The sequence below is a fragment of the Urocitellus parryii genome, chromosome 9, assembly GCF_045843805.1.
Source record: "Urocitellus parryii isolate mUroPar1 chromosome 9, mUroPar1.hap1, whole genome shotgun sequence".
NCBI classification, from domain to species: Eukaryota; Metazoa; Chordata; class Mammalia; order Rodentia; family Sciuridae; genus Urocitellus; species Urocitellus parryii.
Genome location: NC_135539.1, coordinates 73,244,787 through 73,257,408, shown reverse-complemented (window position 1 = coordinate 73,257,408; position 12,622 = coordinate 73,244,787). Strand labels below are relative to the sequence as shown.

The 12,622-nt window shown below is 44.5% G+C and overlaps 1 protein-coding gene across 1 annotated transcript in view; it reads right to left on the bottom strand.

The window, feature by feature from the left end:
• Positions 1-1,053: 1,053 nt before the first annotated feature.
• The window catches only part of Sfmbt2 (Scm like with four mbt domains 2), a 205,366-nt gene continuing 193,797 nt past the window's right edge, over positions 1,054-12,622 (bottom strand). Inside the window, exons 19-22 of the mRNA XM_077802706.1 lie at positions 12,354-12,520; positions 11,722-11,979; positions 10,625-10,753; positions 1,054-2,318 (exon numbers count right to left, since the gene is read on the bottom strand). Coding sequence (XP_077658832.1) covers positions 2,178-2,318; positions 10,625-10,753; positions 11,722-11,979; positions 12,354-12,520 — 695 coding nt within the window. The 3' untranslated portion in view covers positions 1,054-2,177. The remainder of the gene's footprint in view (positions 2,319-10,624; positions 10,754-11,721; positions 11,980-12,353; positions 12,521-12,622) is intronic.

Sequence of the window (12,622 nt, the reverse complement as noted above, 5' to 3'; positions counted from 1 at the left end):
AAAGCACCTCCTTGGTCCTCAAATGTTTCCCAGCTCTCCTGGAGGGCTGGGAGATGGCACACAGACACCTCCATGATGGCACCAGGGTGACTGGGCTCTCTTCTGCTTTGGTCACAGCCGTCTCCTCAGTATGTGGACACAAAACTGAAGTACCACAAAGAAAGAATGAAGTTAATCTCCAGGTCAAAAGGATAAGGAGAGTTTTGGATGGTGAGCTCCTGGGAAGCAAGAAGTTTCCCCCAGCAATGGTGGCTGCTTCTACCCTGGGCTTCCTGATGGGTGGTCCTCTGGCTCTCTGGGTGAGCTCAGGAGACTCCAGAAGATCTCCTTACTCTGATGTAGCACCTCTTCCTCCATGTCACTACTGGAAAGGGCACAAGAAGGTGACTTTTGTTCTCAAAGTACAATATGATGCTGTAGCCACATGTCTTCATCCCCATTTTCAAATGCAGTAGAAACATCTCAGCTCGAAAGGACCCCAGTGAAGGATCATAAAGGAGTGAGCACAGAGAAGATGCCACAGATCTTGAAATGGACACCCTTTCCAATCACCAGACCATAGGACTGAGCTCTTAAGGCCACAATAAGGTGGCTGAGAAGGCAGAAGTGGGAAACTGAAGAGAGGTCAAGACTTTAGAAGTCAGATATCCTTCCGCAAGCTGACCATCAATCGCCAAGGACATGTCCATCCTCCAACACCATGTGGGACTCCTTCCACCAGAGGTCCCCAGGCAGGTCCATTCACCAAATGTTTATAAAACTTGAGGGTAGGAATCAGCTAAAGGGGAGACTAAAAAGTCTCAGCGATAAAATATGTGTTTTCCATTTTCATCTGTAACTGTTACAGAATATTAAGAAAGGTTAGCAGGAGGAATTGAAGTTCAACCAATAATCACACCTTATAAATGTCACTGAATCATGAGAAGCTAATGAGCCCACCGTGCCATATTACTGGAACAGTTGAGATGCCAGTCAAAGGAAAATATCAACATAGTTATTTAAAACAAAATAACCACAATGTAAAACAACCAAACAAAAAGGGACAAAGCCTCTGTTCACTTTGGGACAACATGAAGCTATGGTTTCCTTGCGTAACTTTAGAAAGGCAGCAGGCAGCCACATCAGAATAATAGTCCCTTTGGGTTGAGAATGAGAACGCATGGAGGTGCTGGGTGTAAAAGAATAGCCAGCTCTCAGAGCCATCAATTTGTCTGCAAACAACTTAGCTGATTTAACCAAACTGCTCAAGGGTCTCCATCCTCCTCATGCCTGGAAAAGTCAGAAGAAATGCTCAGAGTGACTCAGAGTGACCTGCTGCAGTAATCCCTCTAAGTGGAGGTAACTAGTTCACCAAATGCTTCCTCCAGACCTCTTCCCATTCTTGCTCTCTGAAATTAAGCGTTTCCTTCAATATACATTTTTACATTTCCCTAGTCACTCACAGACCTGTTGAACATTAAATTAGGATGATGGTGATAGTGTGGCTCTGCTGGCCTTCACAGATGTTCTAGGCTTCAATCACTCAAGGATGTCATTTGATGAGATGCCAGCCTCCTTTTGTCCCCCTGTACTGTCTAAAAGGCACCTCTGATAGAGAATTGGATGTGGACGTTTAGCATGTCTTTTTAGATCGACATCCTGAAACATCTGTGTCCACAGCTGTGATGGAGAAGGGAGTTACCACCAAGATCAATCCACAGTGCCATACATGACACTAAACCAGGGCCACACGTATCGACAGGAAGCATCTGAGAACAAGTACAGTAAAAACTACTGGCAAGGTGTCGGGAATCCTCCTTGGCCACATATGCACCCAGCCCAGCTTTCAAAGAACGTGGGCCTTGGGTTAGAAAAACTTGCTCCCAGGAAGCTGCCTGGTTTGGGGTGGGAGAAAGGCTAAACGTGGATATCCAGAGCAGTTCTTCCATATCCTGGCAGGGACTGATGCAGAACTGTAATTATGCTCTGTAGAAGTTACTCCCGTAGGACATCAGTGTGCTTTCAAAACACGGAAACATCAAATAGGCTGGTGGATGAGGGAGGTGCTGGGCTCTGGCTTCTTGGTAATACTTAGTGAATGTACCACTTTATATATCCTGGAAAAAATCAAAATCTCAGTCCTGAAAACCTTCACAAAGCATCACAAAAGATCACAGGCCAGGTCCCCAGGGGTGGAGTCAGTTGGCATACTGGGCGTAGAAAGCCACTTTCACTCTCTCGATCTGATGGCATAATTTGATGGCAGGTCCCAGCTTCAGCTCCATGCACTCCTGCACTGTAGGGAGAGTCAGCAGGAGGAGCGCTTGGCCGTCAATGTCCTGCCAGAAAATAAAGCCAGGTTAGAGAAGTGGCATCCTGCACCTGGGGCGCACTGGTCACATCAGGCTTCTGCCTGGGGCCTACTATGGGAAGGTGCTACTTTTGTTCCATCAAATTCTGGAGAGATGACTGTTTAACCTTTGTTTCAGTAAAATACTGTTTTTGCTAAGAACATTTTCGTTGCTCTGAAATTCACATGCCCACCCTGGTGGGTATAAAGAGCTCAAGTGGGTAGGCTGCTTCAGACATGGCTTCCCAAGCAACCTCTCCCTTGCCCAGGCCAGGTCCTTCCTCTACCAATTTGAACACTAGAAAAGGGCTCTCTATCAAACATGAAAGCTCTCTAACTTTCCTGCCAAGCTCTGACATTTCACCATCAGGATGGCTGAGAAGAAGTTAAAGACAGATATGCCAACCTCACAGCATGGACCTCCACAGAGGACAACACACCCACGCTGCTCTGGGTGACACACCCACCCAAGCCACCAGAGCCCATGGAAACAGATAGGCTCTATGCCCCCAATGCCACACACACACACTACACCCAAAGCCATCATATAGCCAAAGAAGCTATACAGAGATGACACTATGGTACTCAACTGGAACCAAAGCCAATGAAGTGTGCCAATCTGACACCTTGAGAAAATCTCTTAATGCACAAGCCACCAAGCTGGTAGAGTAAATGGATCTACAGATGCACAAGTATCACCATAGGGACACAGGAAGCATGAAAAAGCCAGTGCTTCCAAAGGAGCACAGTAATTCTAGCAACAGACACCAGAGAAAAGGAAGTTGATGAAATGCCTGAAAAAGAATTAGAGGGAAACTCAATGAGATACAAGTGCAAACAGACAAGCAATTCAGTGAATTAGGAAAACAGTTCACAATATGAATGAGAAACTCAACAAAGGGATACAGATCATGAAAAAAAGTCAAACAAGTCTTCAAGTTGAACAACTCAGTAAATTATATTAAAAATACTACTGAGAGCTGGGCGTAGGAGCACATGCCTGTAATCCCAGAGGCTGAAGCAGGAGGATGGCAAATTCAAAGCCACCCTTAGCAACTTAGCGAGACCCTGTCTCAAAGTACAAAATAAAAAGGGCAGGGGATGTGGCTCAGTGGTTAAGCAGCCTTGGATTCAATGCTCATTACCAAAAACAAAACAAAACTGTTGAGAGCTCCAACAACAGACTAGATCATGCAGAAGAAAGGGCTTCTGAACTTGAAGATATGTCTTTTGAAATAACCAAGAGGCAAGAGTGGGGGGGAGGAGAAGGAGGGAGGGAGGGAGGGGAAAGCCTCTAAAACTTGTGGGACATCATTAAATGAATAAATATTCAAATAATGCGTATTCTAGAAGGAGAAGAAAAGGAAAAATATATACATAGTCTATTCAATGAAATATGAGCTGAAAATGTCCCAAATCTTAGGAAATATATGAACTTTCATCCAAGAGGCTCAAAAGACATCAAAATCCAAAGAATTCTAAAAAGAGCTAAAGTACATTCCTTCATCACATTTAAGGAATCTCCCACTAGAGAACAGATTTCTAGGCAGAAACTCTATAGATCAGGAGATAAAGAGATGAAGTGTTCAACATTCTGCCAGAAGAAAAAAATAAAATAAAACCCTGCCAACCATGAACCCTATACCTACTAATAAGCTATCTTTCACAAATAGAGAAAAAGGGGCTTCCAAGACAAGAAAACACTGGAGGAATTCACCACCACCTTACAAAAGATGCTCAAGGGAATCCTACATCTGGAAGTAAAAGGAAGATAACTACCACATCTGCACACGCACTCATATTTACATACAAACAACTGTCCAGAGTAAGCTGCTACTTGTACACAGGAACATTTGCTCATTCGATTTTACTTATCTCTCCTTATCTACACACAGGGTCCTGTACCATGAAGATATTCATGAAGTCATCGTTAAATGTAATTTGCTACAGGAAGAGGGACATGGAGACTCATTCCAAAGCCCTGACCTCTACTGGGGGAACATCTCTGTCTCTTAGCCCCCTTGCTTCCTATGATAATCTTTATGTAGATGCCATTTGATTGGATTATTATGCTTAACTGCAATCTGCTCTATCAACCAAGAGTCTTCAAATTCTGGAGGAGGGAGGTAATCTCAAAAAGATTACAGTCCTGAGGTGTTGATAAATATCAGTGGAAGTAAACTGAGCTCAGCATACCAGAATTTCTGTCTCGTGGAAAAGTTTTATGCCCAGGGCTTCCATAAACCACAAGGACTTAACAGTCATTTAACAGTAAATGAACACGAGATTCAGACATCACCTATCAGTGAATTTCACACTAGAGCTGTTTTCCTAAGCTAATGTTTTATTTGACTGTCTTGAAAATATCTAAGGCAAAAACCGAAGTATGTATAAATGGCAGCCTGAGAAGACTGATATCAAGAGTAAGCATAATTTATCATCCAATCAGGTTCAAAGGACTAACAATACGAGCAAGAATAATTTATTATCTGATCAGATTCAAAAGCCACAATACTCCCTAATAAGTACAAAGGCAAAAAGATTAAACATTAACTTAAAAAAAAGTATCAACATGAGTGCAATTTGGTATTTTAAAATCACAGATGAACACTAGTTATGAGGTATGGTGCTAGACACCATGTCTCAACAAAGACCCCTGGGACCTTATCAAACCACAAAATAAACAGATCAGTCTGGAATACATCCTGAAAGATAAACTAATAAAATGTCAATATACTTTTTAGGTTACATTTAAATTTCTTCTCCTTTGCTTGTACTGCTCTCACATGCTGTTTTAATTCCTTTTCAAAGGCTACGGATAAGGCTGACTAAACTAAGGAGGAATCAGAAGTATTGAACTGGAAGAAATAGTGTTTGGCTCAAGGTCATGAAGCTAGGAAGGGTACTTCCTGGCCAGGGATATGTTTGGAGCCAAATCTACATATGTTAAATCCAAGTAGAGATAGGCTTCAGCCTAGGGACACCAAGTCTTCTAAGCACCCTGGGTCTCATGGAAATACACTTTTAGTGTGCAGTGGGTTGATGTTACACCACAGTGGTGCAGGTGGCTTTACCATCATGTTCAATGAAATCAACAGAACAGGAAAGGGACTCACACTGCAACTGAGCCTAAGGAAAGAGAAGTTTGTTTTTAAGATGGAAATCAACCACCAGAAAAGCTAGCTGATCTAGCCAAGATCATACAGCTGGTTAGAGACAACACTGGAACTAGAATTGTGGTTCTCTGATGTTAAACTCTCAACAGAAGTCTCTAACAGCCACACTTGGACATGATGGCCTTCCTTGGACATATGTATTCAATTAGAACTGAAAATCAGCCCTAACATGTAACTCATTCTCTACAGACAATTTCAATGAAGGTCACTGACATAAATATATACTACATTCAAGTAGAGGATCATTACTTATTTTCTCAACAAATGCTTTTTGAGTGTTGAAAGGTCTGGGGACTCAAAATGGCATCCTCTGACGTTATCAAACCAGATGTCCCTCCCACCCCACCCAACCACCTGGTCACCTGTCCTGTCCTCAGACTTCCCCAAGCAGAAAAGCCAATGAGAGTACCTTGGGCCCAACTTCCCCCTGCCCAGTCAGCAGCAGAGGGGCACACTATAGGTTTCAAAAGGTCTCTGCTCTGATGCTGCAGGAAGAGGGTGAAGGAGAGGCCACACACCCTGGTGTGAACTGCAAGCTGAGACAGAAGTGCCGGGAGGCCATGCCTTTGAGTACATGCCCACCCCTGTCCCCCAAAGAAGCCAATTTACCCATAATCCACATGGAAAACCTGGTGCATGTAGTACTAAGAAGTGAGGAGAAAACAAGAACTGAATGGAATTCCTATCTGCAGGAAGATGGAGGGAGGCTAAGGCTAAACCACCTGGATCGTTACAGAGTTCCTTCATTCTGGCTCCGTCTGGGAAGAATTAACTAAAAACTGGACCAATTACTAAAGGGGGGAAAAGTGGTTAAAACGCAACTTGTCCCTATTTGAGCCACCTAAGAGCCCAACCACTGCCACCTCTAGGTTTTCAACCCATTTTCTGTCCTCATTAAATGATGCAAAATAGAACTCCTGGGTATTATCACTTTGAAAAGACCATGCCACCGAGAATAAGCTCACGCCCCTCATTTCCACAATGCCTGCTGGAAGAAGCCAGGTTTTTTGTTTATTTTTTTTTTAATATATAGTTTTTAGTTGTAGATGAACAACTAAAATACCTTTATTTTATTTATTTGTTTTTCTGTGGAGCTGAGGATAGAACTCAGGGCCTTGCACGTGCTAGACGAGCGCTCTACCGCTGAGCCACAACCCCAGCCCTGAAGTCAGGTTTAATGACCGACTATCAGGTGGTCCCTGCTGGGGTTGTTGGGAGGACTGTGGAAAGCCTCAGGGACCCCAGAATCGTGGCTGACAGACATGCCTAACCCGTGTCAGACCTGCTCATGCTGCAGACTACATGTGACCCACTTAGTCCACCTCACAATGGGCAGGAAGGGAAATGGGTGAATGAAAAAAAAACTGGGCAGGAGAGAGTATAGGTGTGACATCCCCAGCCGTCAAGGAACGAGTACTCTCCCTCTTACCTAGCCTTTGTTATGGTTTGGAAGAAGTTGTTTTGCACTAAAAGATTACACAAATAACACCCCAGACTTCACACTTGACTTAATTCTTACAAATACACTCCTACAGAATTCAGAATTGCTAGCAGAACACTCATTAGGTTACACTGGACTACTAATTTTAAAGAAATAGAATATAATAAATCATATAACATGAAAGCCATGCTTAGCATGTGGCAAATTTACATTTATTTTGATAGAGCACTTCATTTAGGACTTGGCAGTTCTTCAATGGAAGTGCTCAGGTCAAGAGAAGTAAAAAGAGGAGGAAACAGTCTCAATCGCAAGGAAACTTATAAACAATCCTGAAATTTTTTTTTTAAAAAGTAAATTGCTAATTTGGGCAGTCTGCTTATTGTATGTGAGCAGATTAATTCACAAAAGGTGAACAAATAGGCTAAACACTATTTAGAGTTTTGTGTTGGTTTGTTTGTTTGTTTTTTAGTTATAGATGTGTGGATTTTTACTACATAATGTACATGTTTGCAGCATAAAATTATAGAGTATAGATTTTCTAAGTGGTTGCCATAACATTCCAGAAATAAAAGGCGTGTGTGCTGTTAATGGGGAGTTTATAATTTTTGCAAACGCTCCTGGAGATTATAACAGTCTGTGAACTGACAGCACCCAGGGGAGGGAATGCACACTGCCGTCAGCATTTGCCCACTGTGATCTCTGCACACAGGCCAATCAAGCCTCCGGGCTCCTTCTAGTTCCTCTCAGAGCTCAGATAACGCCTGCCGTGACCCACCAGAGGCATCACCACATCAGAGCTGTGTCATCTGGGCTAAAAGATGATAGAACAAATTAGTAAAAATTAGTAATTAAAGGTCTGATGGTCAGAAAAGGACTCAAGTGCCCATGCACTTCACACAGCCCAGCGGGCAACAGCTTTTTATTATAACAGGTGAAACTGCCTAATTCGAAATGTAAAATTAAGTGGAAATAAGACTCTTACCAACTAAAGCCTACCTATTTTCGCTCTCAGAAGAGGAAGAGTGTCTGAATGAAGGACCAAGCTTTTCAGTGACGCTAGAAGAGGTGGCTGGAAGGAGGGGGCCGACTGCTTTAATCTACAAGCAGGGATGTTGTTGTCACGTTCCATGTCTTTGAAATGTTCTGAGATACTATTCGAAACTGGGCGTAGGATTAGGAGAGGACTTTATACCAGTGGGATCTTAGCCTTTCTCTCTAACCAGCTTTGCTTCACGTTCCTTTTCTAGGATGTATGTATACAAGGTATGGATGAGCCAGCCTATTAACCTCTCCTGGCACAAATGGTCTTGAACTCCCGAAACTTGAAATCTAGAAGTGAGACAATCAGTCCTTTGTTCTGGCTCAACTGAAAAATATTTCTTAGTTAAATGTGGGCACTGGAAGCTAAATCAAGAAAAAACAAAAACAAAACTTAATGCCAATATAGAATGGACCACATTCCATAAACACTTGTAGGATACCATAAAGCATATAACAGGTGGTCAATATTGTTGAAAAAATAAATGAGCCAACAGACACACATTAGCATATTAAAACCTGTATAATTGGCATTTGTTACATATTTTAACACAATGTTTTTTTTTCTTTCCTTTTTTTTTTTTTTTGCAATGCCATCATGAATTCTGTGAAAGTTGTGAACTTTGCTGATTTCATCAATTTAAATGGTATCAACCAGCCACAGGGAACTTATGTGAACAAATGGGGTTTTCAGTCGGCTTCATAAGCAATAAAACATTCCCTAATAAAAATAAATAAATAAATGCCAGATGGGGAAATGTTGCATTAGGCAATAAATTTCACAGGATTTCATCTATTGCTTTATTTTTTATTTTTAAGACCAAGATTTGGCTTATCACAAAAACCCATCACCTAAACTCTGACATGAAATTCTCTTTCTGTTTGTGTGTTGTAATAAAGGACAAGGTCATTACCCTGGGTTCTTTAGGTTAAAAAAAAAAATCACTCCCAGTTTATCCCCTCTCTGTCAGTGAGTGTCAGAAGGCCAGGAGGGAACTCGCCCGTCTTGCCCCATTCATTCCTTCAGCCCGAATTTATCACACGTCTGCAGAAGGTTCCAGGGTGGATCAGAAGAATCACTCCACCTCCAGGACTTCTCCGGAGAAAAGTCTGAATGTCAAGAACTACCCTACTTGAGGGAGCTGGGAACTGCATTAATTTGCTTTGTACAATTCATTACAACATTGATTTTGGAGAAAAGTGGGAAATTCCCTGGGTGCATGGGAAACCAGAGACCCTTCCTTTTGTATTTTTCTGACTTAATGCTTGAAAAATTCTCTTTCTAGACTATGGTTTGTTAAATCTAAAAATAGACTGGATGAACATATCTTCAATTTATTATATGGAAAACAGTATTTTTCAATGCAAGTTCTGAAAAGACAGATATTGATTATACTGTGGAACAATGCAAGGATTTCAGTCAATTGAGCCACAGGCTTACACTTGAACTCTTTAGACAAGGCCAGAGGCAGAATGATGCAAGGTGGCTTGTGTGCAGATTGGCAGTTTGCTTTCAGATTAACTTAAAAATGGAAATGAAAACCCCTTTCTTGTCAGGGCACACTGTCACCTGTCTGGCTGTTGTAGCTAACTACAGCCATTTCATTTGCTAGGTTACAAACTCCTTTCAGGTCTAGACTGCATCAATGGATTGTACATTGTCCATCATAATACTATAGGTTTTAAACTGTTTTGTGATGAAAGAAATGTAGAAAGTAAGCAAACAGTGATGAAAACAGCATTAACCTGAACACAATGAACGGAGGGCTTCCCCTCAGAAAAGGTCCAGCAGACACACATTTCCTTATTCTCTTGCCAAGCAGAACTAAGAGCACTGGCCATTATCTATAAACCAAATAGAAGGAATCTGAATGTTGGAAAAAACAGGGAAGATTGGGTATGACCCTGGGGACCTGAATTAATGTCACAGTGCTGAATTTCTTGGTTATTTTTGTAGTTGTCATTTGTTTCTGTGCCTCATATAATCAAACCTTAGAGCTTAGACACTTGAAACCCAGATTGGCCAACAGGCACTAACAAAACACTTGTAGAACTAATGGCTATACTGCAGGAAAAGGCCCTGGGGAGATCTGGCCCAGCCCACTCCCCACCAGGGAAGGCCCAGCAATCAGCCTTCACTTCCAGTCCAGCCAGGCTGCAACCAGGACCCCCAACACCCCAGCTAGGTGGCATTTGAGAAGGACAAGCAGGAGTTAGATGTTCATCCTGCTGGACAGTAAAAAAGCAAGTGTACCATTGTGGGGTCAGTGTAGAATGAAGATGGGGCCTGGACCGCCACTACTCACCTGTCAGTTAATAGTACTTCCCTCACCCCTGCCCTGTCAGTTAATAGTACTTCCCTCACCCCTGCCCTGTTGGGTGCCATCAGAAGAGTCTCATCCCCATGGGGTCAGTGAGACAGTGAGAAGCAGGAACCAGGCTTTGGGGCATGGGGCGTCAGGTCTCTCACACCTGCCTGTCAGCACGAAAGAACACCCTCATAGGTGTCAACTGCAGCTGAATGGGCACCTGAAACATCTGTCCCCGCCTAGCAGTCGTGAAGAAGCCAGGTAAGACAGGGTGTTCCTTTAAGATCTGGAGTCTCACAGGAACCAATAACTGCACAGCCAGGCGCCATACCTGTTCCTGAAAGATCTTGGCCAAGGGGGCACAGTCGGTCAGCTTAATGAACCTCACCACGTCGGTGACTGTCCACTCCAACGGGTTGCTCTCCAGGACGAGCCTCCCCTCCTCCTCTTGTTTGGTTTCCTGCAGGAGAAGCAGGGCAGGAGACCATCATTGCACACTGTGTGGCCAAGTGGGTCCTTCTAATGCTGTCATCACCGCCCTAGGGCTCTCTCATTGGGCACCTGAACAAGCCACAGAAACAGTCTCTGGGGAGTTTCCTCGTAAGTGTCCCAGTGGTGACTTCCCCTGCACCTGCAATGACCCCTGTGCCTTCAGAGGTTAGATACAAGAAAGGCCTTGACGGCCCATCCTGAAGCCCCAGGTCGGGGAAATCTTGGGCCTGCTTATGGACGAAGCATCTCTGTTTAGATACGAGGATGCTAAGGGGACCCTGCTCCTCTCCTTCTCCTGGCTGGTTTAGGGTGCTGAACTCACTGATCTTCCTTCTCTTTTCATAATCATAAGCTACAGGGAGAAAGTGCACAAGAAAGCCAGCTTCCTTAGGATGTCTGTGACGGTGGGGCCAATGACACATACCACCTGAAGAGCTACCATCTGCCATGGGGAGGTCTGGTACACGTTTTATGACACCATAGAGGTGACCCCTCAACAGGCAGTGGGAAGCAAAAAGCCAGGCAGAAACAGGAGACGTGGAGATGAGATTTGGGGCGCCCAGTGTTCAGAGGGACCTGGAGCACTAGACTCTGCCCTCTTCCTGACTAGAAGCCCTGGCGGAGTAAAAACCCTTCAGAAATGGGGGTGCTCCTCCATTCCTTGCTCCCTTCTCATGCTTCAGGACTCGTCTGCAGAGGTGACATCAAAGCCTTTGACCCCATCAACTTGGGAGCTTCACCAGAACAGCTGCTGCTGTTTCGCCTGTTGTTTGGTTGGTTAGTAACGGCAGATTGAACCCAGAGGCTCTGTCATGGAGCCACAGACCCAATCTGCTTTATTTTGAGACAGGGTCTCGCTACCTTGTCCAGTCTAGCCTTGAACTTGTAATCCTCCCAAATCGCCCCTGTGATTGTGTTCCAGGCTCGGGGGCTCACCTCAGGGCCCTCAGTCTTGGCCACAGGACCCTTGTCCTCCTCCTCTGCAGGGGTGGTCTGCACCATACGGCCCCTGCGTGCCCTCTCCACTGGCCGCCGCGTGGGTTCTGGGCCACTGCGCAGGGTGACTGCCCTCCGTGGCCGTGCCGAGGGGACCTCGGCCGACGAGGTGTCAGTCTGGTCATCTCGGAGCTCAGAGCCGGTCTCCTCACTTGCAGTATCTTCGTCCAGCTGGTCTGCGTCCTCCTCTTCACTTTCCTGGGAATAAGAGGAAAGCTTTATGTGTGGGGGTGGGTGGCATGGGACTTGCTGAGCACAGCAGGATGGCCTATGCCACAGGCCACAGTGCAGGCTCAGATCCCAGCATGGTTTCCTCCCCAGAACAGCCAGTAAAAACCTGTGCCAGGTTTGTCCAGGGATGCCTGACATTCCTCCCATAGTCTCAAGGTCAGTGCTTGGTGGCCCTTTTCTAGCCAAAGCAGCTAAGCTGTGTTCACCAAACAGGAAGAGGGTACTTATTTTGCACTTTCATCCATTCTGCCCCAATCTTCCCTGTAAAGCAGTCACTTGCCAGGAAGGGCCATACTTTAAAACCCAATGTTGGCAGGTGCTTCTAGTTAAGCAGACGGTACCTCCCCAGAGCCTGCAGTTAGGTCCACAGCCGAAGATCTCCGCTTCTTCTGCACAAAAATGGATTTTCGTCGTTTCCTTCTTCGGGCTGGTTTTGGGTGTCCACTCTCAATGCTGCTTTCCCCAATTGGGGGCTTAATGATCTTCTTTCTCTTTCCATAATAGTAGGCTATGGAAGAAAGAAGATTTAAAACATTTTAGGCTGCAGACACACACACATCTGGACAAAGGAAGAGAAGAGGAGGGGAGGCGACTGCTCTAGAGAGGAGAT